Genomic DNA, 24,826 nt, shown 5'->3' with positions numbered 1-24,826 from the left:
TTTTAGTCATACAAAATGTGTCTGGGAAGCAAAAGTTGGTCTGGAAACAAGATAATTAAACTGAAACAACATTGTGTCCGTTCTAGTCCATTAAGCATTATCATTATTCATCGTTGCTTGTAGACTTTCTAATTAATGTTTCGCTAAGGGCTAAAACAATTGGTCTTTAAACAGATTTAACAGAATTCAGTTGTTTTCTTCTTTTTTTGGTTGTTTGTTTAAGTACATTTTTTTAGTGGATCTCCCTTTTTAAGTGTCAAAACTTCATGGTTTTGCTGGTCCTATATTATAATATCAACAACAGTGTCTTTGATCAAGACGATAATCATCTGATTTTTCAATAATGAAAATATTTAGTCGGTTCACGCCTAGGAATTACTCCAGCAAGAACCTGCTTTAGCCTCTCCCCACTTCGGTTTACCAGGAAAAAGTGAAATAGTTTTTATTTTTATGGGAAATGTTGTCTTGTTTCGAAAGAAGCTGTGCCCTCCAACTGGACTCAGCCAAAAACTCAAAATGTGTACCCTGTTTTTTGTAATCGCAACTATGAAAAAAATCAAACCTGGAGATCAGATCAGATGGTTAATAATATGCAATTAAGTCTGTGCACCCAACATTGTTCACTCAAGATCTAGCCACATTCACAGTAATCAAATCTAACCCTAGCCTAGAGAATAAAAAAATTGCAATCATCATATATGCAGGCCCAAAAGCAAGCAATTTATCTCAGTTACAAGCATGATGATCGCTGTCATTGTGTCTAAATTGCATTATAATTAGTATGAGCATCTTCAACCAGTCACTTAAGCTAAAATAGCATTTCTGATTTCAGAGCTGCGGGCGTCTTTGCTAATAAATACAGACAGAAATAAATATAAATCACAATAAAGACGTGACAAACATTTTTCTTTTCGTGTGCATCTAAATGTGTGAGAAAGCTCGGAGCAGCCTCTGTGGGTTACTCCTCTCCGTGAGCGCCAACCCGGGAAAGTACAGTCAATCACTCTCCACTTGACTAAACAACCTGAGGGGCGCATGTCAGTCATGAGAGCAAAGGCAGACCAATTTTTTCCCATTATAACTCTGCTTGGCCGAGTCGGTTAGTCCTTCAAAATAGCTGCTGAGAGCACATGATACACAAGAAAACACATCATCTTTCTTTTCCTCCTACACTACAAGGCAGTGTACTACAAAGTAAAATTGTATAATTGGGAGTTGCCACAACAAGGATGAGAAAATGTAATTTAATCTGTGTTTTATCTGTGTTGACTTTACTTATATTTTACAGTCTACATTTATCTGTATGTATTTGTAGTTTGCTGAGGGGATACCTTCCCTGTTGCTCCTCCATCGAGCAATATGTTTTTTGGGGACTTTTTCTTTATCTGAATTAAGGGTCTAAGGACAGAGGCTGGTGTATGCCAACATGTCCTCATACCTAAATAACGTTGTGTGCCAGCGGCTTCCAAAACAACATATATGACAGCGACCAAAACAATGTAACATAAGTTAATGACATTAGGTAGCAGATTGTTAGGTTTTACCAACAAAAGTTGGTTAGGCGTCACGACACGTCGCGTTAGGTATCGCAATGTTGCGTTACGTAGCATGATGTTACGCTGTGTAATGTCATGTTGAGCTGTGTAACATTACATTACTTTACATTGCGCCAAATTAAATTACATAATGTTTTGTTGTGTTATGACTGTTGTTATGATAGTTACGTTATCCACATGACCTAAATTAAGTGGGTTACGTAAGTTAACTTTCATACCCAGGTTAAAATGGGTTGATGTTGACTTTTTCACACGGGACATGAACAGTGGTCTTCTTGTTTGACCCATGCATCCTCCCCTCCCCCCCATGCTGCCTTTTCTAGCTCTTTACACTAAATCACCTGAGTTACTCATTTGCTTCTTTTGTAATCACTATGGCCACTAGAGGTCGCCACTAGTATAAGAGGGTATATGGGTCATTTTAACCTTCTCAAACTGGCAATCGACAGGATTTTTGCTAAAAGTAAACGTTGATTGCACAATGAAATGACCATATATTAATGACACAATCAACAACATAAAAATTGCACAAAATGTCCTGGCCTGGCACCGTTTCTATCTGCCTTCACATCTCCGTTGTTGACTAAATGCATGAATAAACTCACTCTTAATCCCACGTTGTCGTACGCTGAGGAAACAGAAGCGACCAGGTTGTCTTTGCAACAGCGGCACCAACAATAAGACCGCTTGGAAACACTGTCGTCTGTTTCCGTGTTTAAAAACGACCGGGGTCATCTTTGTTGAGGACGGGCAGATTGTAAAGCTTCTTCAGGCAAGTTGTGATTCTTTTGATTCTGGGCTTTTTAGATAAAACTGGCTTGACTTGTATGTTCTCATCTGTAATATGGGACACGGTTTGTATCAGGTTTTGGTTAGGCTAGTTTTCAGTGCTACATACAGTTTTAAACATATCAACTTGTCACTTTGCACATACTAAAACAGACATTCCTTATCCTTATAATATGAATATATATATATATATATATATATATATATATATATATATATATATATATATATATATATATATGACAATAATGTCAAAACTAACAGATACTCTGCAAAATTGTTATATATCTTCAGACTGAAAGCTACCCTAGTTAAAATGAGGCTATGGACTGGCCGTTCTTCTTGGGCGAGCACATCTGTCTCTCCAGGTGGATGTGAAATCTGCCGTTGCTTATTGTCCTCACATCAAGTTCACTGCGCTGATCTGCTGTTCTGGGCGCTCAGTATGCAAGCACAGTGGTATTACTGTGCAGGGATTTGCCCTTGTCTGTACTGACTGTTTTTCTTTTCTTTTTTTTTTTTGGGCATGTCAGACCAAATTCAAGCAGACGTGGACAGGAAACAAACCCAATATTTGTTCTCTTCTTCATCGACAATAAATCAGCTTCACATTTTCCCTGACAGTTTGCCGGGGTCGGACCCCTCGGACCGTGTCCCCCATCAGTCCGCTTCCTGTCACTCCACCGTCGGTATGCTGTTGACCTGGTTCACCTGCCTGGGCCCGGACGCGTTCAAGGAGCTACGCTTCAGCAGCCTGTTGATGATGTCGGTGCACGTCTTCCTGTACTGGTGTCGGAGCAGGGAGTACACAAAGGGGTCACAGGCTGCTTTGCTGTAAGTTAAGCACTTGGAGACAATCCCCCAGTGGGGGTTGATAGGCACCGCTGGAAATAACTCCACGATCCTGCAGGCAAGCACAAAGAGAGGGTGGTGAGAGAGACGGAGAGAGAGAGCAGTGGAAAGGGAAGCCAACATGCATGCCCTAAGCTTATAATGCAGAAATAAAAATAGAACTGAAAGACACTGTTGTCCATGATATGTGTATTTATAATTGGAGATAAAAGGCGTCTTTACTACTGTAATTTTGTTAAAGACCACGATCCTTCTGTAGAGTATTTATTCTGTCTTTAAGGAGTTGTTTAAAATCAGCCACAAGATAAAATTTGGGTAGCTGTGGGTGGAGCTCTGTCCTTTTCTGTCTCATGGATGTTTTGTTGTATGTGGATTAAACAGTGTGAAGCCACTTTTCATCTCATCTCTCATTTGCATACAGCAGTGTTTCATGTCAAAGAGGCAGAGCGACCGGAGGAGCATAAAACACACCTGTCTAAGCAGTAATGGACGTCTGGAAACAACCCAAATAACTGCGTGATTGTTATTTAACGCCAGACGCTACAGGCTAAAACGTCTTTTCATGCACTCAGTTTTGAGGTTTAGTTATTTTGCTTCTATAACATGTCTTCTTTCAGTCTGGTGGACAGAGGGTAACCAGAATGAACATTTAAATGTGCTGAATATTTATGCAAAATGATTCCATATCTAATTAATAAAGCATCATTTACATAGTTGAACATAAAATATCAGAACATTTGTAATACAAAAAATATTCTGTAATGTAACTGATCGGTTGGAAAAGTTTCATGGGGATATTTACAGTACGAGTCTCGTCTAAATGCCAGAAATCTCCAATTCATTAGCATATAAATACACAAAATTGTTCAGCTCTATTCCTGAAAGCATCAAATACAGCAGCCTGCTCAGTGGCCTTATGCTTCTGACCCCTCTAGCGTCACTTATTGAAGCGCCCCTCTAGTCGTGTAAAGATCAACAAAAGTCCAAGTCAGAGGGGGTGGGTTGGGGTGATTGGACAGGTCGTTCGTGCGATTTGACCTTCAAGACTGGGGTCCCGTCCTGTTTGTGAAGAGTTATGTTACGAAAGTAAGTTAATGTCCATAAATGGCCTAACATAAGCTGCAGGACTGAATGTAGTTGATTTAACCAAAAGTAGGATCTTTTCCTAAACCTAACCAAGTAGTTTTGTTGCCTAAACATAACCAAATTGCAACCATTTTCACAATGTTACCAAAAGTCAGATATTCATGATATGTCATAATAAATTAATTGTTGATGCACTAGCTTTATTTTGAAAGTCTAACCAGACATTCCGTATCATTGCTTGCTTGACCACTGAGCCCTTCGGGTAGGTAGAGCGTCATAATTTGAAGCTATGGCTGCTGACCAAGCTGCAGAATTTGACAAGTTGGGAGTGAGAACATGTTGATCTTTCATATCTTTCATATTTATGGAGTGATAAAAAGAGATCTCCAAAAATCCCTCTGTAAAAACACTCAGCAGGGGAAGTTTCACGTTGATCTATTGGCTCAAAACTCTACGATATTCACCTGTACTGCCTTGCCTACAAACAGTATTACACTATGGATAAAATACAATAAGTTCTTTGAGCAGTCTGTGAAAATAAAATACTCTTCTATATTTAAAATACTGTATATTTAAAGGGGCTCCTAACAATCTTTACAGTCTTGTCTACACCTCAAAGCAGCTGATGTCAGTTATACTCATAAAGACAGAAAATTGGTGTCTTCACACTCATTTTTGTAAAGTGTACAAATATTTCACCGTACGTGGTGTCATAAAAGGTATTAAAGAAAAAGTTGCTGACCCTCTACTACTTGCACTCTGTGTGATTACTCTGTCCACAATCAAGCTCTGTCAGCACATTAACACCAGCTTCACATGGGCCAGTAGCCATCGTTGGCACTTGCCCACACACTCCCCGTCACCGGAGTGAACGGGGGGTTAAATCAGCTGCCACGTGGTGCGGCAAGGCTTTTTACTATACAAACGATGACCACGACAACAAATGAGCATCAGAGGAGGCAGTGGAGGAGATTTTAGCATTATATATTCAGATAGCAATTAGTAAACTGCCATTTTAAGTATGAGAGCGTGTGCAGTGCTGCTGTGGACTGTTAAAGTGATAACACAACAAACTGTCAGCGCTGGTTGACTGGAGGCATTAAAACATCTTGAAAAATGAAAAAGTCCAACTTCTTTGTATTTAAGATGTGGTAACCCCCCTTCCTGAATACCAAGTCTCCTCTGATTGGTCAGCTCACACATGACTGAGCCAGCACTGCTAACAACAACAGAGCAGCTGTGCTAAATCAATTCTTATGCACCAAACTAGCCGCTAGGCATTAATAACGCAAATGTGTGACATGGTGACATAGTGTGATGTCACAGAGTCACAGAATTAAGGTTGCGACTACTGACGAGGTGTTTCAGGGGCAGTGTTTTCTGTAGGAGAGAGGAGCTTCGGCTGGTTCAGACTTCATCCTTTTAACTTTCAAGATCTTTTACATGCACAAGAACCTAAAATATATATAACACTGAAGGAAAGGAAAAAGGAAAAACTTAGAAGGTCTCTTTTGACGTTGCAACACCTTCTGCTCCGGTGGTTTTCAAGTGGACAGACCGTTAAACCAAACTCCATTCGAAATGTAGGTGTTTTATAGCAGAGCCTTGTTTTCTTCCACAGCTTAAAGTGTCGCATTATCTTGAAGCCTCTTTTTTTTTATTTGCTCCAATGGAAGCAAAAATTGGCACACATATCATGAGCTAATTCAACTTTATCTCATAGTTATTTAAATGTAAATGCAATGCTTTAGAAAGTAATTGTTTATCCTCAAGTTGCAAATGGTGACTTAGCCATTTTTTTTTTCTCTACTGTTTTTATACTCTCATGTCTCGCGTAACCTCCTCTTCATGTCCACTATCCATCACACCAGGCCGTGTGTGACATCATCCCTTTGTCCAGTGATTGGTGTCGCCGGTTTCTACCTGAGTAACTGATGCACCCGACGAACTTGAGAAGAAAAAGTGCTAATGCAGCAGCAACAGCAGAGCAGAGGCATATTACTTATCACAAGGTCAGCCAATCTCATCTTCCAACTCCGGCTGGGGCAGAGAGGAAGCAGAGAGGTGGTAGTGGTGGAGGGGGGGAGCTGACAGCAGTGGGGGGGGGGGGGGGGGGGGGAGGTTTGGGGGATACCGGCGAAACAAAAAAGGGCCGCGTACAATTTCCCTCCCTCTCCCACCTTCTACAACGCTCACCTCGTGATCACATAGGGAGCGAAGCAGAGCATGAAGGTGCCGATGAAGGTGCTGATCTTCCGCGTCGCTCTTTGTCGTCTCCTCTTCTGCTCCTCCAGGCAACGCTGGCGAACACTGGAGACACAGAGAGTGCAGCAGGGTTACAGTCAGTGGGACACACTAAGGGAAGACCACAAAGTGTCTATAAAATCCCCCGACAACACAGCAAGGAGTGGACATACCACTGTTTATTTCTGATGCGAACAGTAAAGAGTGGCTGCTAGCGATGAGATTAAATAATGCTGTGTCAGCAGCTTGAATCTGGTTGGAAATAATAAAAACTGAATTATTAAACACATAGTTGTTAAATGTGTTGGGCAATGTGACGTATTAGTAGGTTAAGGGCTTAAAGGGCGAGTTCACCCAAAAATCGACACTACATATTTTTCTTCTTAACTGTAGTGCTATTTATACAACTAGATTTGTTTTGGTGTTAGTTGCCAATTTGCGAAGATATCTGCGACAGAGATGTCTGCCTTCTTTCTGATATGATAAAGCAAGATGGCACTCGGCTTGTGGTGCTCAAAATAGCCAAATATACGTATGGAAAGCTCAACAGCGATGCACCTTAACAGAAATCATGACCCGATTACTCAAGATAATCCACAGACCTTGTTGAGAGCAGTTTCATGTCTGGACTATTTTCTTCACTGCGCAGAAGGAAGTGTGCATCCGCTCACGGGCGAGAGGCTAGCTAAGTGAGCTACTGATCCGAGCTAATGCTTACAGGAGGACGCCACTGATCGCCTTCACGTTATGCAGAACCCGTTCATCGCTTAGCCAATTCAGCCTTCCTTCTCTGCCGTGATAGAGTAAAAAGAAAACAGTTCCTACGTGAAACTGCTCACATCAAGGTCTGCCGATTATCGTGACTAACCAGGTCGTGAGCTGTGGATTTCTGGTTGTGAGCAATTTCATGTAGGAACTACTTTCTTTCAACCCCCAGAAGAAAGCTGGTCCAGAGAAGTTCGTAGCGTAAACATCAATGGCATAATCCTGGGCTGAGCGGTAGCGTTGGATTGGCCGGTGTAGATCGCTTGATAGAAAATACTTCCTACTAGAGACCACCCCCATTTAGTTCCATTATATTCCAGATAACGGACGATATCTCCAAATCTCTGCAACTCCAACCATAACAGCGTAGATGGATAAAAGAAAAACGTGTGTTTTTGGGAGGAGAACTACCCCTTTAAACGAAAAAGAGGAGCTAGCAGAAGCTGAGCTGGTGTAAAATAATCCTGTCCTTGAGGACCCCTCACTTCTAAAATTACAGTTTCAACACTTTCTGCGTCCGTGATGTCACGATGACATGATGACATGCTGCCCCCACCCCCGAAACTGTTTTTTTTTAAATGGAGTTCATCAGTGTGAGTTAGGACAGGCAAACAAACACATACACACACACACAGACACACACACACAGATTATATATTGGTTTTGAGCTGTACTGTGTGGGGCAAAGCAAAGCATCACTCTGGATGACATTTCAATAGACTCTGATTTTTGCATCCCCTCGCCCCCACCGCCCCGAATACTTAAGACACAATTCAAATGTCAGCGTGAGGATGGCAAAGCATCATTAGCTGCACACACAACTGTGTCATCTTCAACATCACTATGAACAGGGAGGACGGCACCAACGACGCAATCTGCACCCAGGGAGTTTTACCCCCCTCTTGGTTGGAGGGTTGATTTGTACAGTTTGTTCTTTTTCTCTAAATACTCTCTTCTCACTTAAACATCTTGATATTCTCTCTTTTTTTGCTCTCCAGTTGTGAATCTACATTGCAGCTTGCTCTAGAGTAGTAAAAAAGGTGTCTGATGCAGGAGTAAGACGAGCAGGGATCGTCAGTTAACGGGGCTCACCTGGGGTGTATGTCCACCAGCAGCACCAAAGTTTGCATTGTGATAACGTCGATCCTCTTACAGTGAAACCTCGCCACTTTAAGCACTTTGAGGTATGTGACACACAGCACTATAAAAGACAGGAGGAAGGTGAAGGAGTGGAAAAACACGGTGAAGATGACAAACTGCGTCCGACTGCTCGCCCTGGGGTTGGAGAGGGTGCAGGACGCGTAAAGCCGGTGGTATCCCACCCAGGAGAGGCTGGTGGCCACCGTGGAGAAGGACATGGAGTGCGCCCACGTGTAGCCGAGCACGAACGCCGCGTCCTTGTGGCGCATCTTGGAGTGGTACCTCAGGGGGAACACCACCGCGATCCACCTGTCGATGCTCAGCGCTGCCATGCTCAGCATCGAGTTGGTGGACAGGAAGGTCTCCAGGAAGCCCACGATCTGACAGAAGCCGTCCCCTCCCGGCTGAGCCTTGCTGACGAGTCCCACCAGAGTGAGCGGCATGTTGGACACGGTCAGCAACAAGTTGCAGAAGGTGAGGTTGAGGTTGAACAGACCTGGGACCTGCTTGCGGATCTCCGGGTTGTACAGAAAGCAGATCAGCACCAGGACGTTGGACAGCAACGACACTATGATAATCACGACCACCAACACAGAGAGAATCACCTCCGCAGTGTCCATCCTGTGGATAACTCACTTATCCTCACTTTTTGTGCGCATATCCAGCTGCAAAATGGCATAAATCACCCATAACCGTGTGCATGCATCCCAAGATCTCTCCACCGGCGGAGTCCCCTCTTCCTCTCCACTACACCTTCACTGAAACAGCTAGGACGATCAGGAGGATTCCGGCTGAAGGACGATCTCCCCTCTTCCCTCTGTAGAACTACACGGAGGAGCTCCCGTGCCAAAGCTGCTCTAGTCTGGCACTGCGTCTTGCGGTGGGGTTTTGTCGTCCAGTGATGCGCTCTCGAGGCATCCCCCCTCCGCACACACCGCACAGTGTGTGGGCTCTGCTTGATCTCTAGCCCCCCCCCCCCCCCCTTTCTTTTTGCTCTGAGAAACAGTAAAGAGCACTGATAAGAGTGAAGAGGGGAATCCTTCCGGATAAATTAACTGCACGGATTCCCCAGAGAGCTCCAATCCTTTCTCATAAAAATCCAGTCGTATTATTTCAGTGCGTAAAATGCATTTTTCTCTCTGTGTATGGCATGGAACACCAATTTTTTGTTTGTTTTGCAAATAATTGTCAAAACAGTGGGCCAACATGAAGATGTCATTTTGTGATTTCTTTTCTTCTCATGTAGATTTTATTTCTAGGGAAGAAGAAGGAAGCTGTGTCATGACAGGAAATGCAAATCAGACAACACATTCAGGTAAAGAAACTGCATAAATGAGCTTAAACAGCATCCTGATGAAACATTCATATTGGAATCATCAAAAAGCCCCCCAAAAAGGTGCAAAAAGTGGTCTTTTGTTCACTCTTGTTGATTAAAGGGGCACTTTGTAGTTCTGAAGAAGAATTTCAAACTCATAATCAATATTAATGAGTTTTTTCCCCATACCTGAATAAACAAGTTGTTCTCAGAGGAAAGTAAGGTCCCCAGAACACTGAAGCTGGAAAGGTGGCAGGGTCCGCCACATATAAACAAAGTAAAACAGTGTGAAATTGTCCTTTAAAGTCAGTTTGTTTATTCAGTTGCAAAAATGTAGAGAGTTTATTTGCTTTGTTTAAAAACATCAGTCAGCAAAGAACTTTCTCTTCATCTGATTAAAATCTCTTTCCCAAAACTACACAGTGCACCTTTAAATCATATTGAGGTGGTCCAAGTCTGGCTTCAGTGGTTTCAACCATCAGTGCATTCCAGCAGCATCCCTCCCCCTCAAATATCTGTACGAATTACGTCCGCTCCATCAGATTGATAAGTAACAACGTCTTCCATTCCCCCCGGAAGCCGGATGACGCCCCCGCACTCTGCTGCCCCTCTGGACTCGAGCGCGGAGAATCTTTTTTTTTCCTCTGAAGCGTGGGACTCATCTGAGTGTGCCGTGGCACGTGAGCCACTGAAGGCGCCGGAGCAGGGTGAGGTGCTGGTTGCAGTGAGGGGGGAGGGAGTTGGGTCAGAGTGAGAGCGTGTGAGTGGGTGGGAAAAGAGTTCCTGCAACACACATGCAAACGTTATGTCTGACAGCGGAGGGGCCACTGATCTCCCCTTTCTCTCCTTGGTGGTAAGGAGAGGAGGGAAGTAAACGTCTGATGCAAAGAGAAGGCGGCTGTAGGGGGAGAGGCAGACAGCCCTGCCAGCTGCTGGGTGTTATTAAGCTGAAATGCTGCTCCAGTGAGGCTTCGCCAAGTGATGGATGCATCTCCGGCACCGTACTCTCACATGTGATGGCGTGGGGGCGAATCTAGGCTCAGACCTTCAGGGGTGCTCAGCTGCCATACAGTTAAAAATCTCTGAATTCAATGCTTTTTCCCCCCTCAGCTAAGCGCTTATACTTGTTTTTGCCACCATGATCTACACTATCTGTCCATTTTCTCATCCGGCTATTTTCTACTCTCCACCTTCGTCTTTCTCCTCGTCGCACTGACAATCACAACACAAACATACTGCATGCAGCTAGAAGATGGTATATGATCTGATGATAATATCACAGCAAACACAGTATGTGGGACATAACTAAATGGAAGAGGAGGCTCCACTTGTGATAACTGTGTATTAATACACTGCTTATTCATGTAAAATGTCCACTGTGCTCCCTCTCTGTCTATCCTCCTGGGCAATGCAGTCAGTTAAGATCAAAACCTAACTCTCACCTGAACCTGGCTGGTTTGCAGACTAAACATCGTAGCCTATATCCATCTATGGAGAAAAAAAAGACTGAAATTTCTTTGGAGCCATAATCATATTCATGTCGCATCATACAGAACAAAACAAAGACAGACGCGACGGGACGTAAACGTCGTGGGTGGTAGTCATCTGAACTTCACCTGTCTCTACCCGGATTCCAGTCCAGTCACCCACCCGCGAGAGTCTCGCATAGCCGTACCTACCTCCACATCCTGTCAGCTGTCACCTAAACAGAGGAGGAGAGAAACTAGTGCCACAGTAGATAACAAACAAAACACCGTTAGGACTCACACTGTGCTGAAATGAGTGCACATTAATGAAGTAAATAACATGAATAGATAGATTCTGTTTCTTCCAGGGGGATATAATACATAAAAATGGATGATTGGCTGGTTATTTTTACATTTTAGGGGTGCTGAGATGAAAAGAGCCCCTAAAAATAGTCTAAAATCGCCTTTGTGTGACGGACCAATCACCCTTTTCGGAGAAAGGCACACACTCCGGCGCTGTCATGCTGCTGCTTGTGCAGCTCCCTCCTGTCAGTTCAGAGGCCTTATCAGCACAGAGCCACCAGTTGATCTCAGGCACAAACGCGGCTCTTCGTGGGCACCGCTTTAATTATTCTTTTCATAATTAAATACCAGCTGCGCCGACCAATAATGCCTGTGAAAAAGAGAAAAACTTGTTCTAAAAATACAGCTTTGAAGGGGCTGAGTGATACGGATGGAGGTTTGATGTCGTCGCAGCTGGCAAATGTTCTTTAAAAAGTGACTAAGATTTCTCCTCTGAACAAAGCAACACAGACCCGTCAAGCGCCAGACGCGAATGGAAATAGCTTCAGATAATATTGATGCTGTTTTTCAAAATTACAAAAAAAGAAAACAGCCTCTTTGATTCCACCTGAAAGAGGCTTTATTTGAGAGCATTATATTAATGCACATCCATGTAAATGAGGCCCCGATCCGAAGTGGACACGTTGGCTCTGATGCCTCCTGGCCTCCAGGTAATATCACCTTGAATTAATGCAGCACAGCAGCTCCTTTGATGGTGGTATGATATGTCTCACAGATTAATCATGGCAGACAGAGACGCACAGAACATTTTGAGGATGCCTGAATATTTTTAGGATGTAGACATTAATTAATCCAATGCAGGTTAGAGTCATTTTCATGCACTGTAGATTGGCTCCTTATGAACCTCACCTTCACGATGCGATTCAGACTGCCCACCGGGCTGAATTTGTCCCACAAAAATGAAGGTGGCATTAAGGCACAAAGGACAGGAAGAGGCAATGTTTTCCCCGGTCACTATTCCCAGGTAACAGTGGAACATCTGGAATGATTGTAGAAAACTCTACACTACAAAAAAGAACCAGTTGATGGAGGAGGAAAGAAGGCAAAGACTGAGGTAAAATATGGGCAAATGAACGGGCATTCACTCAATGGATGGGCATTCACTCAATGGAGAGCACTTGGGAGTTGTTTTAAAGTCTGTTCCCCCGCTCATATGTGGTTCCCCTTACCAATAAGAGTCAAGACAGTTAAAAACTGGCATTCTTCCTACTAGATCAGTAACTAACATAACCTGCCTGCTTATCAATGCAACCGGCTGTTCGCATACTGTAATTCCTTGGTGAAATTCGGATTCGTACTGTCGTTATTTTGCTTTGGACAGTAGCCAGGCTGCTAGCGGTAGCCATGTTGTCAATGCTTTCTTTGCAAACAGCGCCAACAGTTATACCATAGGGATACACTAGGAGGAGGTGAAGTCAAAAGGTTGTCTATGCCGAGGATATAAACATTATTTACAAGCAAAAAAAAATAGGGGGGTGGGGGGATGGGGGGGGGGGGGGGGGGGGGGGTTCCCTTGTGTTTACTGTGCCTGAGACGAGTCAAGACATCTCAGGTCTGCAGATCTGCACTTTGAAGTTAATTCCTCCTGTCAGAAGGTTTTAACAAGTGCAGGACTCGACTGCGAGAGACGGTGGGATGAGAGGGACGGAGCCCGCAGCGCTCCTGCTTTTCTGCAGTGACAGTGTGGATTTTTGAATTCGCTGCCAGTTCCAATTCCACACTTGACTTCCCTCGGATTGGCAGGCTGGCAGTAAATCCTAAACCTTGATGCATGTTTTAGCTTCCATACGTCTTGCAGAGTCACGTTTTTGAATATAGACCCGTCACTTGCAATTTTGAACACATCGCAGCTGGTGACGCTGGATTCTGCTTTCTCATTTCTGAAAAACAAAGTTGGGTGGAGGTGGGTGTGAATTTGACAATCGTAAAAGTCGAGACTTGAGGCCGCATGTTATGTAACTCAGGAAAGCTTAGGCGTACTGTATTAGCCGACTGGAAAAGACAGCAGACTTGCGGCTCATGAAGGTCTCAGAGGTGAAGGCAAGAGGGAGACTTACTCAGGCGAGGAGCTTTACACAAACAGAGTGAAATGCCAACCTGCGAGTGGAGGGAGCGAAGCGAGCGAGGAGGTGTTGACACTGCTAACAATAATGCTGAGATGCCAGCTTCCTGTTACCGCTCGGCTTAGTCATCGCCACGTCCACCCATCTGATGCCGAGCAGACTTTGTTATGACAGCGTGGACATATGTTAAAGAATGATACAGTCGCTGGATCGGTGGATCATTTTGTGAAACCAGCATTAGATCAAAACACTTTTATTGATATCGTGGGTGAAAGAAAACTGAGCTCGAGCTGCATCGAACAGTTCAACAACGCTGCTGTTACGTGCGGCCTCCACCTCCGCATCGCCGCCCAGTCACTGCAGAGTCATCAACCACCAACGCCACCACTGTCTGGACGCCGTTATCAGATATTATCTATTATGAAAAACTATCTTTACTTATCATTCGCTTGCTTCCCCGCTGATTGAAATACATTTATTGTCATGTCAAGAGGTGAAAAGCTTGATACACGTGTCTGACGCACTCGTACGTTACAGGTCATATCATGCACACGTGTGTATCAGCATTTAGTATTTCCACTTTCACTTCAAAATAAAGTGTTATTCCACTGCACACACATGACAGCCGTAGTTACATGTTATACATTATAATTCTATAACGGTCGATGCACCACAATCCAGAGGGACTCGAAATGAACTCCGCCTCGACCGGCTTCAGCGTTGAAACTATCTTAATGGATCGGAGACAAAAATCCAATAATGTAATAACACGACACTCTGAGTGCTGTGTGTGTCAGAGAAGCCTCCCTGATAAGAGGCTTTTCTTCCACATGCTCCACCCAAACCCTCGCTAACAATCCGAAGCCCCCTGTCTTCTCGCATCGCCTGCGCTGACGTGGAGGAAACCCAGCACCGAGGGCGGGAGCACAACATCAGCAATTTATAATCAGAGCGCTGTTGATACAGGCGCTGGACTACAGGGTACAAGCTTATTGTCATTAAGGAATCTGGGAAGGTGTCGGCAGTGTGGCGACACGCTCAAAGCTGCAAAAAGCAAACTGTCACAGGTGCAGATGGATTTTAGTAGTCAGTGCGTTTACATGCACAGCTTAGTCAGATTACAGCGATAGTTCGACTATGCTACTCAATCGGATAACTGCAATTGTCCAAGTATAGATGCCGGTGAGAAAATCAAATTATTGGGCCAGAGCATGTCACACCCCAGTACGCTAGGTGGCGCTGTGCCCATTTCAACTAGTGGTAACAGAAACACCTCCGGCTGACCTCTTTACGTCACCAGCTGCCTCGGCATTCAAGAAAGATGGCGTACGAAGAGCGAGACGAAGCTACATCTTTGCACACTTCGTATATGGTGTACGTGATAATTACACAAACTAGATGCACAATGGCGCTCTCGCTTGCGGTGATTTCGGAGGAAAGACGCCGCCGCCGAATGCTATTTCCGGCAACAACACGACTACATTGTCTCCTTCTACTTCCGGCTCACGGCACCGGGTAAAAAATCTCGAGCCTGCGCAGAATGCAAAATCCGATCCGATCTGATGTAACGTATACATGCACGGGTAATGCGACTATCAATCGAATAATCTAGCTGTCTTAATTCGACTATAGAAATCCGATCCGGTCCAATCTTAGTCAGACTAAGGTGTATACATGCATCTTAGAGCTCCAATCATAGTCGGACTAACACAGTAATTTGGTTTTCTTTAGTGTCATGTAAACGCACTGAATGTTACGCGGTTATACTGCTTCACTGACAAATCGCCCTCAGCCTCCATGTTAACACTTGGGCCATATAACATTGAGCTGCCTGCAATTATTATCTGCAGCTGGACAGTTTTCTGCAAATATTTACCGTCCAGCTTCTAGTAGATGGAGTCTGATTAATAGTATAATTACGTGAAGCTGTTGAACCCTGTGATATAGTGCTGAAATGAGCTGCATTAACGCCCTCGAGAAACGGCCAGCGAGGTTGACACCAACAGGAATTTTTTTTTTTCCGCCACATTACAAAAATAAGCGACGGATGTTGTTGCACATTCACCCCTAGAAGGTGTCAATTCGGGTCGTGTGTGGCAGCCCAAAAATTTGAGACCGTCCGTCTCTCATCTCTTTATTTCACAGATGAGTTCACAGTGTCATTATCAGCTGTTCTTTGAAGCCGGTGCTCCATCAGACGCCGAGGCAAACAATTTGCAATGTATTGATCCTCTTGTTAGCAGTTCTCCAGCAAAAGCTCCAAGTGTCAGACTCGCTTGAATCCAAACGCTTCGGTAACATCCAGATAAAGACACGGCAGGGGTTTTATTTTGACATTGAAATGCAGAAACTGTATCTTTTCTAATGCTGCTGCAAATTTGATTGCATCGCTCCACGCTGGGGTGTGAATTCAAATCTTTTCTTTTTGACACAAGTTCAGTCAATTTGTGATTCAGACACATCACGTTGCTTTAATCCGAATGGAAAAGCAATCCTGTTTTTATAATAGACCTGTTGTGTCTGCCGTCTGACATCAGGTGATCGATGTCAGTCGGCACAATCCAGCGCTTGTGAAGGCGTCAGAGAGCAGATCTGACAAATAGTCAGTCAAGTTTGAGAGCCATTAAGATATCAAGCCTAAAGCAGTGGACTTAATCTTTGACCCTCTTTCTACCTTCCTTTGTAGATCAGTAACATTATCAGTAATTGCTTGAATTCCACCTTGAAGAGTAAATTATTTTTGTGACCCCGGAAGTGTGATCAATATTTGCCAATGTGAACCGTTTGACCCCCCTAAAGCGAGGAACCAATAAACTGAAACCTGCTTCATAGACACTTTAGGCAGGCGTCCAAAAAATCCATAAAAGTATTGCTGTAACGGGGCAACGTCCTGCAGGCATACAGACGGGTAAGGGCATCTCTGTGAGACCGCACAAGGAGATTTTACCATTTTTTTATGTTTTATTTTATCTTACTGAACTTTTATTTAACAAGAAGTACCCTTGAGATTAAAATGTCTTTTTCACGGGCGGCCTGGTCACAAAAAAAAACAACAAACTAAATACAAAAACCACAGGAAGGAAGCAACCTAAATACAAATGCTCTGCTCGGTTCTTGTGGACAGAGAAGAGCACTTTACAATAATACTGACTAAGCAGAAAGTCATGCAGTGAACTCCATGTAATCGGTTCAGTCATAACACAGCAACAACACACCGCACACACAGGCCTCGTAACACAGAACAATATAGATACTCAGAAGGATAGATAATTAATACAGAGTAATAGGTGATGATATAACTTGAGTAAAAGTCGCAAAGCATTTGATAGTAAATGTATGTTAAGTGATAAAAGTACAAGTCAAAGTAAATTAAAGTCCGTGTAAAGCGGCAAAAAAATTGTGTTATGAGTTTGTCTCATTGACCACTGAGCCAAATTTGAAAGATTAAAAAAATTGTTAAGTATATAAAATTAGGTCTCTAAATCATGGAAAAACAAGCACTTCTTTCTGCTGTGAAACGCTGGGGGCGTGTCAGTTAGAGGCGCTGGAACCACGCCCATGCGGCGGGGGCTACACGTCATGTTAATGACGTCGGTGTCTCCCCAGGTGTTCCCCAGGTGTTCCCCTTGTCTATCTAAACCCGCGGACAGTTTATAATCATATAGATGCTGTTATAACGTGTATTGATTGAGATCCTGACCCACTAAACATCCTGGAAAGTGACGGAGTGAAGTTTTTCGCGCTAAATTACATATATATACATAATCACCATCAGTAAACAGGACGCTGTCTGACTCTGTCACTCGCGGGGACGGAGGCTGTTTTCTGGGGGACAGTTTCCTGAAGTCTCGGTCAGGAGGGCTGGCGGTCGCGGTGATTTATTTTCGTCAAACACTCGGTGAGTTAAACACTCTTGTGACAAGCGTGACAGACGCTGTTTTGTGAGCAGAAATGTGAGGAAGAGTCGGGAGGACAGGGAGGGGACGGACAGGAGGACAGACGCTTCTCCACATACAGCTGTGGGATTTGTTTTCCTCATAAGTTGCTAAAGACAGTTACAGTTACTACGTTACTTTTGTTCGGTCATGTAACGTTGCTTTGTGGGACATTTCTCTGTATTTAGTTGAGTGAAGGACCTGTGCAGTTAGACTGTCAGACCGACACGCCCTCGCTCCGCGCCTCCAGATTATCCGTTCACACTGGGAGGGCTCACCAATAATGCGGCCCTGATACTACCGCCACATACCGCCGGTGGGACCCGCCGTCAGCCGGACGGAGAGGGTCGGCTGCGGCGCGGCCACATCATGCCGGTGGGACCCGCCGTCAGCGGGACAGAGAGGGCCGGCTGTGGCGCGGCCACATCATGCCGGTGGGACCCGCCGTCAGCGGGACGGAGGGCATGCTGCGGCGCGGCGGCCACATCATGCCGGTGGGACCCGCCGTTAGCGGGACGGCGCGGCCACATCATGCCGGTGGGACCCGCCGTCAGCAGGACGGAGAGTGTCAGCGGCGGTCAGCATCGGTCACATCTCCTCGTGGCGGAGGAGAGGATGCAAGCCGGGACGGAGTTGACCAGCGTCAATGGACTCCCCCGTTTCCTTACGTTTCATCCGAAGGAAACTTAAATAAGATAACAGCGCAGTCACCCTGCACACTGTGGCATCCAGGAAAGATACAGAGCGATGTGGAGGAGACATGGCTGGTTAGCTGACTGGTTGGCTGGTTAGCTAGCTGCAAACTATTGTAAGCAATGCAATCCGAAACTGGAGAGTGAGTGGGAGAACCGCTGAAGCCGATGCGCTGAACGTATTTATACCACTTCCGCAGCAGGGCGGGGTTTATGCAAATCATATGGCCGCGTTACGTAACGCGGCCATGATTTGCATGATTTCTGACCCGCCCATTAAATCCTGAACACAGAAATGTTGAAAAACTGTTTGTGAGCCTAGCTCCAAAATTAAATTCTACATGGCCGAATGGCTTTTACATGTTTTAAGTAAACACATTTATGACCCGTTTAATGTGTTTAGAAGAAAATGGCTGATTTTGGTTTACACGGACTTTAAGCATATATATGTCATACCCAGGTGGTGGAGTTACATTAAATCAATTCTAAGAAATATAAACAGAATATTTCATATGAATTTAAAAAAAAAAAGAATAATTAAAACGTAAAACAAATGTTTAAAAAAAGTGCTTTAAACTTTTTTTTGTCTATTTGTATTTTCCTGCCCAGTTATCAGATTCGATATTGATAGCCAGAAATAAAATAAAAAATGTATTTACATTTATTTTTTATCCGATTGCCGATAAAATCCCCAGTCCAAAACAATTTTGTTTTTTTTTATTTTGTTTTCCAACCCATGAGACCCCTTAAATTTAACTCATGACCTGCTGGGAGGTCCTGAACCCCGTTTGAGAACCAACGTCCTTGTTTGCATCAAGCTCAGTAACTAGTGCAGTATTTGCCTTAAAGCAAATCTCTGTCTTTATCATTAGTATTCTCAAATAGTTTCAGTTTCATGAATATACGGAGTGAATATTGCCACTCTTTGATGTGTGGGACCCACAATAACGTTTTGCATATTGATGGACACCCCCTATTGTAATTTCATATTCTTTTATTATTCTTTTCTTTTATTATTTGGATATATGTGATCATCTGCATCTTTTAATGTTTTACTGTAATGGTTAATGATAGGAGTTTATGATATGAATGAGTGAAGCTCACACAGGCACGGAGGGCAGCTAAAGGGGCCTCCGCTGGGTCAGAGTGTGGACCTAGTAGGAAGTGTGCCGCGAGGTAATCGTGTCTGTGTGTGTTTGTGCGCCTGTAAAGTTAAGTTAAACAGCAGGCGCACTCAGGAAAATGTGATGTTTTTTGGGGGTGCCACACAACTGGGCACCACTGCTCGACTCAAACTACAAAGATAATCAGAGTGCATTGTGGGAACTCCTGGAAAATAGAGTGATGGGAGGCAGCGGCATCGTGGGACAGTTTGTCACTGCGAGGATAAATCAGGTGCCGGAGCATCTAGGAAATAAACACAATGTGGACTGAGGAGTCACGATGATGACGCTGAGAATCACTCCTCTGGAATCTTTTTATCGATGCTCAGCTCTCGCCTACATGTGAAAGCGGCGCATGCGGACATTTCCCGCTCGCCATCCATCAACCTGCACCCCGTGTTTCCCTGTGCTTTGTACCAGTCCCACCTTCTCAAACCCCCTGCTTTGTGTTGAAAAGTCAATTTTCTCATTCGCTGATCTAATTCACTGCGAGGATTAATTTGCCCCCCCCCCCCTAATTTGATTTCACACTTATTTAATAAATCCTTAAAGAAAAAAAAAAATCATCAGAGTTCCATTCACCTTTGAGGGCAAACCTTAATTAGAAACACTAATGCGTAATTATTCTTTTATTTCCGGCTTAACGTAGCCAGCATGAATGGGGACGCAACAAGGGGGATGACAGCAGATTTCGGGCTGTAGGAAATTAATTTCATATCAGCATGATTACATGAATGTGAGAGTGTAATTTGTTTTGTTTTTTTTAGTTTCTTCTTCCCCCTGTTTGCATGGAGACGCTCTGTGTAGCCAGGAGGAGGCTGCAATTAACCTCCAGCGTCCCCTCAGCTCCCCAGCATGCAGCCCTCACGCGGTGACGTAACCATTAATACATCACTCGGGTTTTTTCTTCCAGTGGAGGCCCCCGCAGATGCAAAACCCGAGGAAGGGAACTTGACGGAGCTTGGTAGCGTTACACAAACATTTGAGGATTTATCACCAAACAATATGACTTTCAATAACCCCCAGTTATAAATCACGCCTCATGTAGAAACCTGCTCCTCGGCTTAGCAACGACTGAGAAGCAAAAAAAAAAAAAAAAAAAGCAGCGGCTCTCCTGTTTGTTCAGGTGGTTGGCTCACAAAAGAGATTGTCTTGGAGGTTCACTTGCCCTGGTGACACAAGCTCAGCCGTTAAATCATGCTTCTCCTGCCACCTAGTGAAACGCTGCAGCATCACAAACGGACTCACAGCCTCTGCTGAGCCATGAAGTGTGACTGCAGCTAAATTTAATCAGTGGTTCCTCCTTGTGGCAAAGCAAGGTCAGTGCTGCTTTTATCTAGGTTGTCACTTTCCATGTTATTTATAGTCCTCGTCATGTTGAGTGACGTTTGTAAATTGCGTGTCACAGATATGCGAATTATGTGACACCTCTGAGCATAAGCAAGGCGTAATCTACGAATTGGACAGTTTGACAAGCTATTCATTATTATTATTATCTGTCTTGCACAAATTCACTGGTTCCTTTATTAGATCAACAAATGAAAAAGCTGCTCATGCTAAAAAAGGGATTCAAATGGAACAATATTACTGATTTCTATGGACAAAGTGCTGGAAAGTAAAAGTGAGTCCACTGTTAGAACCTGTCCAAATGTCACAGGTCAAAGTGAAAAGCCCAAGACAAAACTCCACTTAATCCCTGCAGCGTTTTTTGGGGCAGGCGTCGTCCTGCTCCTGCAGCTGGGATGAAGCCACTTCACTCCTCGTTGAGATTAATAGCCGGCACACACGGGGGCCATTAATGTTGAAAAGCCACTGCCCCACCTCTTCCCCAGTGCTACCCTGGGAGCCAGCAACCTCCATAATGGCCCCACTCTCTGAATTAATGGCGCTCACCGGCCATTATGAAAAAAAACGTGATTTTAATTATAGGCCTCGGTGATACCGGAGAGGGGAGGTGAAAGAGGGCGGCAGGGGAAACCTTTTGTGCCTTCGGAGGCAAGCGCAGCCGAGTTAATTCAAGCTCTCATTGGATTTCCGCCCGAGAGGAGAAGGGTTTCAGTCCTGGTGAGTTAGAATAGGAAATTATAAAAAGAAGGTAATGTGTGTAAATTTTAGTCATCCATCAAAAGTGTTGGAGTGTATCAGAGATAAGATACGGATTAACAAATTCTCAAAAAATGTCAATCTGGCAGGAAATTCATGGATTCTGTGAGAATTATACGGAGGCCCTGAAGGTCAAAACAGAACATTTCACAAATACTGTATCCAGTATTGTTAGATCCATGCCAACAAAAACACTGTGCCACCTTTTCCGAAATTTGAAATTCCATTGTGTTGTTTGCAGTGTTTGTGAAATGTTTTGTTTTATGAATTGCCATTGTGTTTTGACCTTCAGGGCCACTGTAGATTACTATTTTTTTTGTTTTTCGCTCTTTATAAAGGTGAAACAGAGTTTAAAGTTAGCTCTGGCAATATCAGAGTTTTACCTCCATCATCGCTCCCTATATTGCAGAACCATCAATTAACGTCGCTGTTCTCTGCAGGTTGCGAAAAGCAGTGACGAACAATTTATTGATCCAACGTTGGCAAGAGTTCACAGTGCATCTTTGAAACAGAAACGTTAAATGAAAAGTTGTTTGCCACCTTTCACGATACACATTTTATTTATTTCTAGCAGCAACAAGAATTGTATATTTTTTTTATAAAGTCCAGACTTCTCTGTATTTGCTACTGAGGCACCTCTGACCTCTTTACTTTTTAACTTCCACTGCCTTGTTGCCATTTATCTGACTACACCTTGACAGAGGACTACAGCTGCAGGCCCCTCGCCAGGCCCAGGATGTCCCTCTGCCAGTTCTGTAACAGTATCCAGACAGAGATGGACGGGCAGAGTCAGCACCTACAGTAAATGTCCATAATCAACTGTCAGCAGCCGGCACAGGATTTCTTAAACTTTCGAGGGAGCTGCCAAGAGAACCAACAGACAGACCATCATTCAGGAACTCTTTCAAAGGGCAAAGATTAATTTTATATCGCTGATTTGTTTCCCTTCTTGTGGCTGTCGTGACGTGAGTTAAACTGAGGGCCAATAAACACATTTGTTTGTCCAAATTCTTGGTGATTAATTACTGTTGATTGTCCTTCTCTTGGTTATTTGGTGATGACACAAACCAGCTTGTACATTACTCATCCGTGTGTTTGAATATCATCATAAACCACATGACACCTGGTAATACATGCATACACACTTCGGAGTCAGGTTGTCTGACCTGAGCTGAGGTATAACCTATTACAGGTGACTAGGGCTGCAACTATTAGTTGACTAATCTATTAGGGGATCAAAATGAAACTACCCAACTGTTCAAAAAATCGATTATTATTGAAAAAGAAAATGGCAGAAAATGTTTTTTTTTCATGGGGAGATTCCCTGCTTTGTCTGATTTACAGTGAGGTCCAAAAGTCTGACACCACAATGAAAAATCCCTCATGTTGTCACATTAACCCAGAAACCCAGAGAAAATGAACGTACATATAAGTCGAAGGGTTACTCTATGCAAAGAGGGCCTTTCTAAGCATTGTGGAGTCCATGCCAGCTCCAGTACACGCTGTGATTAAAGCAAATACTGATAAATGCTGAAATACATGTACGTTTCTCAAAAGAATTAACACTTCGATTCAATTCAGTTCAAATTTATAGTATGGCAATAAAGTTCAAACTTAATTTTTTCAGCATTTAATGACATCTTATGGACTAAATGATTGATTGATTACCTAAAAAAAATAGTCGTCAGATCAATAAATAATGAAAACAATCAAGAGCTGCAGCTCTGGCGGAGATTGGAAAAAGAAAAGGATCTTCACATTGAACCCAGATGAATTAAAGGTGCATGAACTGCTGTATAAATAGGACACTCGGTGCGTATTGAGTCCTGCAGAGGGCAGGGGGAGACAGCCAGTCCATTGAACACCTCCCTTTTCACCTGAAACCCAAGAAGCGCCTCTTAAAGAGAGTCACTTGCAATCAGAAAGCCTCCATTTAATTACAACACACAGGAAATTACCGAGTGAATGGGTCAGGCGCTGATAAGAGGCTGAGCCCCGGGGATGACAGCTCCCGAAACCCGAGGAGCCCCCCAATCTCAAAGCCGACTTATCACAAAGGCCAAGTCTGGAAGCCTGACAATCTGATTGTACTGTCATCCAGATTCATAATTAATATATTTATCAAATTAATCGCTGAAAAGAGCCCTGGCCTCCCGAACAGTAGGCAGATTCATTTGCCACTGGCTCGGCTTACCGCTAATAACGGTGTTGTCAGTGAAATAGGCCCCGGAGTGGGCCGATGCCCCCGGACCTCATGACAGACAAATTGCTCATCTGTGTAGAGATGATATGGGGAATTTAGAGAGTGAAAGAAAGAAAAAATGTCATTGTTTGGTGACAACCACAATTGCACCCTTGTTTCAGATTGCGAGCACCAAGTTGGAGGAACATGAAAGGAGGCATTTTGCGTTTTGGGAAGAAAGAGCTGAAGATACTTGTTGTTGTACCTCAAGTTTTACAAATCACTCATCAAAGGGGCTGCCACATGTTGTTCAAGTGAAGGGGGATGTTCGCAGGGTTTCACCACCCAGATGACGATGAAACAGCGTTATGTGACTCGCAGTCCTAAAAGCAGTCGGTGAACTAGAAAAAACAATCATGTTCATCGAGGCAACATGTACGAAACATGCTTTTATCTGTTGATAATAAAGAAAAACATGTTGACCCAGAACATCAAATTAACTTAATATTTCTATGGGCCAGGCATTTTTGATATCTTCTTCTTTGTCTTCTATGTTGAGATAAAATATAGCATGAGCACAGTTCACAGTTCTGTCCTTGTCTTTATATAAAAAAACATCCTCTGTCCACCTTTTCTCTGTCTGTCAAAATTAATTACAAATTGCACACACACAGTCCAATTTAGAGCGCCAATGAGAATCTTGAAAAGGCTGCTGTGTGAGGCTGAAGAGTCTCCTTTTTGTCTCTATTCCCATCTGGGTCCCTGAAACAGCATTAAATGGACCATCCTCAACCTTAGATCTTCAGTAACATGAATGCTGAGCTGTAATTCCATGATAAATGTTGTTGTTACATACCTCCAACACTCAGCTCATGGTCAGAGACGCATTCATTTTCTTCCTGTAGAGTCTTTTTACATCACACATACTGTGTAGATTAAAGCAAAAAGTGTAAGCTACTTTTAGTGGGACTCAATGGAACTTTCAGGTACAATAATGATAACATGAATAAAATAAAATAGAACAAAACAAATCGAAAATTAAATTACATTAAATAGAATGAAATAAACTTTTATGACAATTGGTTAATTAACTGAATGTATTTCATATTGCC

At 43.6% G+C, this 24,826-nt stretch overlaps 1 protein-coding gene across 1 annotated transcript; it reads right to left on the bottom strand.

Annotated features, from left to right (window-relative positions):
* Window positions 1–2,844: 2,844 nt before the first annotated feature.
* On the bottom strand, window positions 2,845–9,368 carry LOC115570631 (G-protein coupled receptor 26-like). Its single transcript, XM_030399234.1, has 3 exons — window positions 8,385–9,368; window positions 6,480–6,593; window positions 2,845–3,249 (listed from the first exon to the last, which is right to left on the bottom strand). Exons 1-3 carry the CDS (start codon window positions 9,050–9,052, stop codon window positions 3,021–3,023), a joined length of 1,011 nt encoding a protein of 336 aa, XP_030255094.1. The 5' UTR covers window positions 9,053–9,368; the 3' UTR covers window positions 2,845–3,020.
* Between the last annotated feature and the right edge of the window lie 15,458 nt (window positions 9,369–24,826).

This window comes from Sparus aurata, chromosome 20 (genome assembly GCF_900880675.1).
Source record: "Sparus aurata chromosome 20, fSpaAur1.1, whole genome shotgun sequence".
Taxonomy (NCBI): Eukaryota; Metazoa; Chordata; class Actinopteri; order Spariformes; family Sparidae; genus Sparus; species Sparus aurata.
This window is presented reverse-complemented; position numbering and strand designations above follow the sequence as displayed.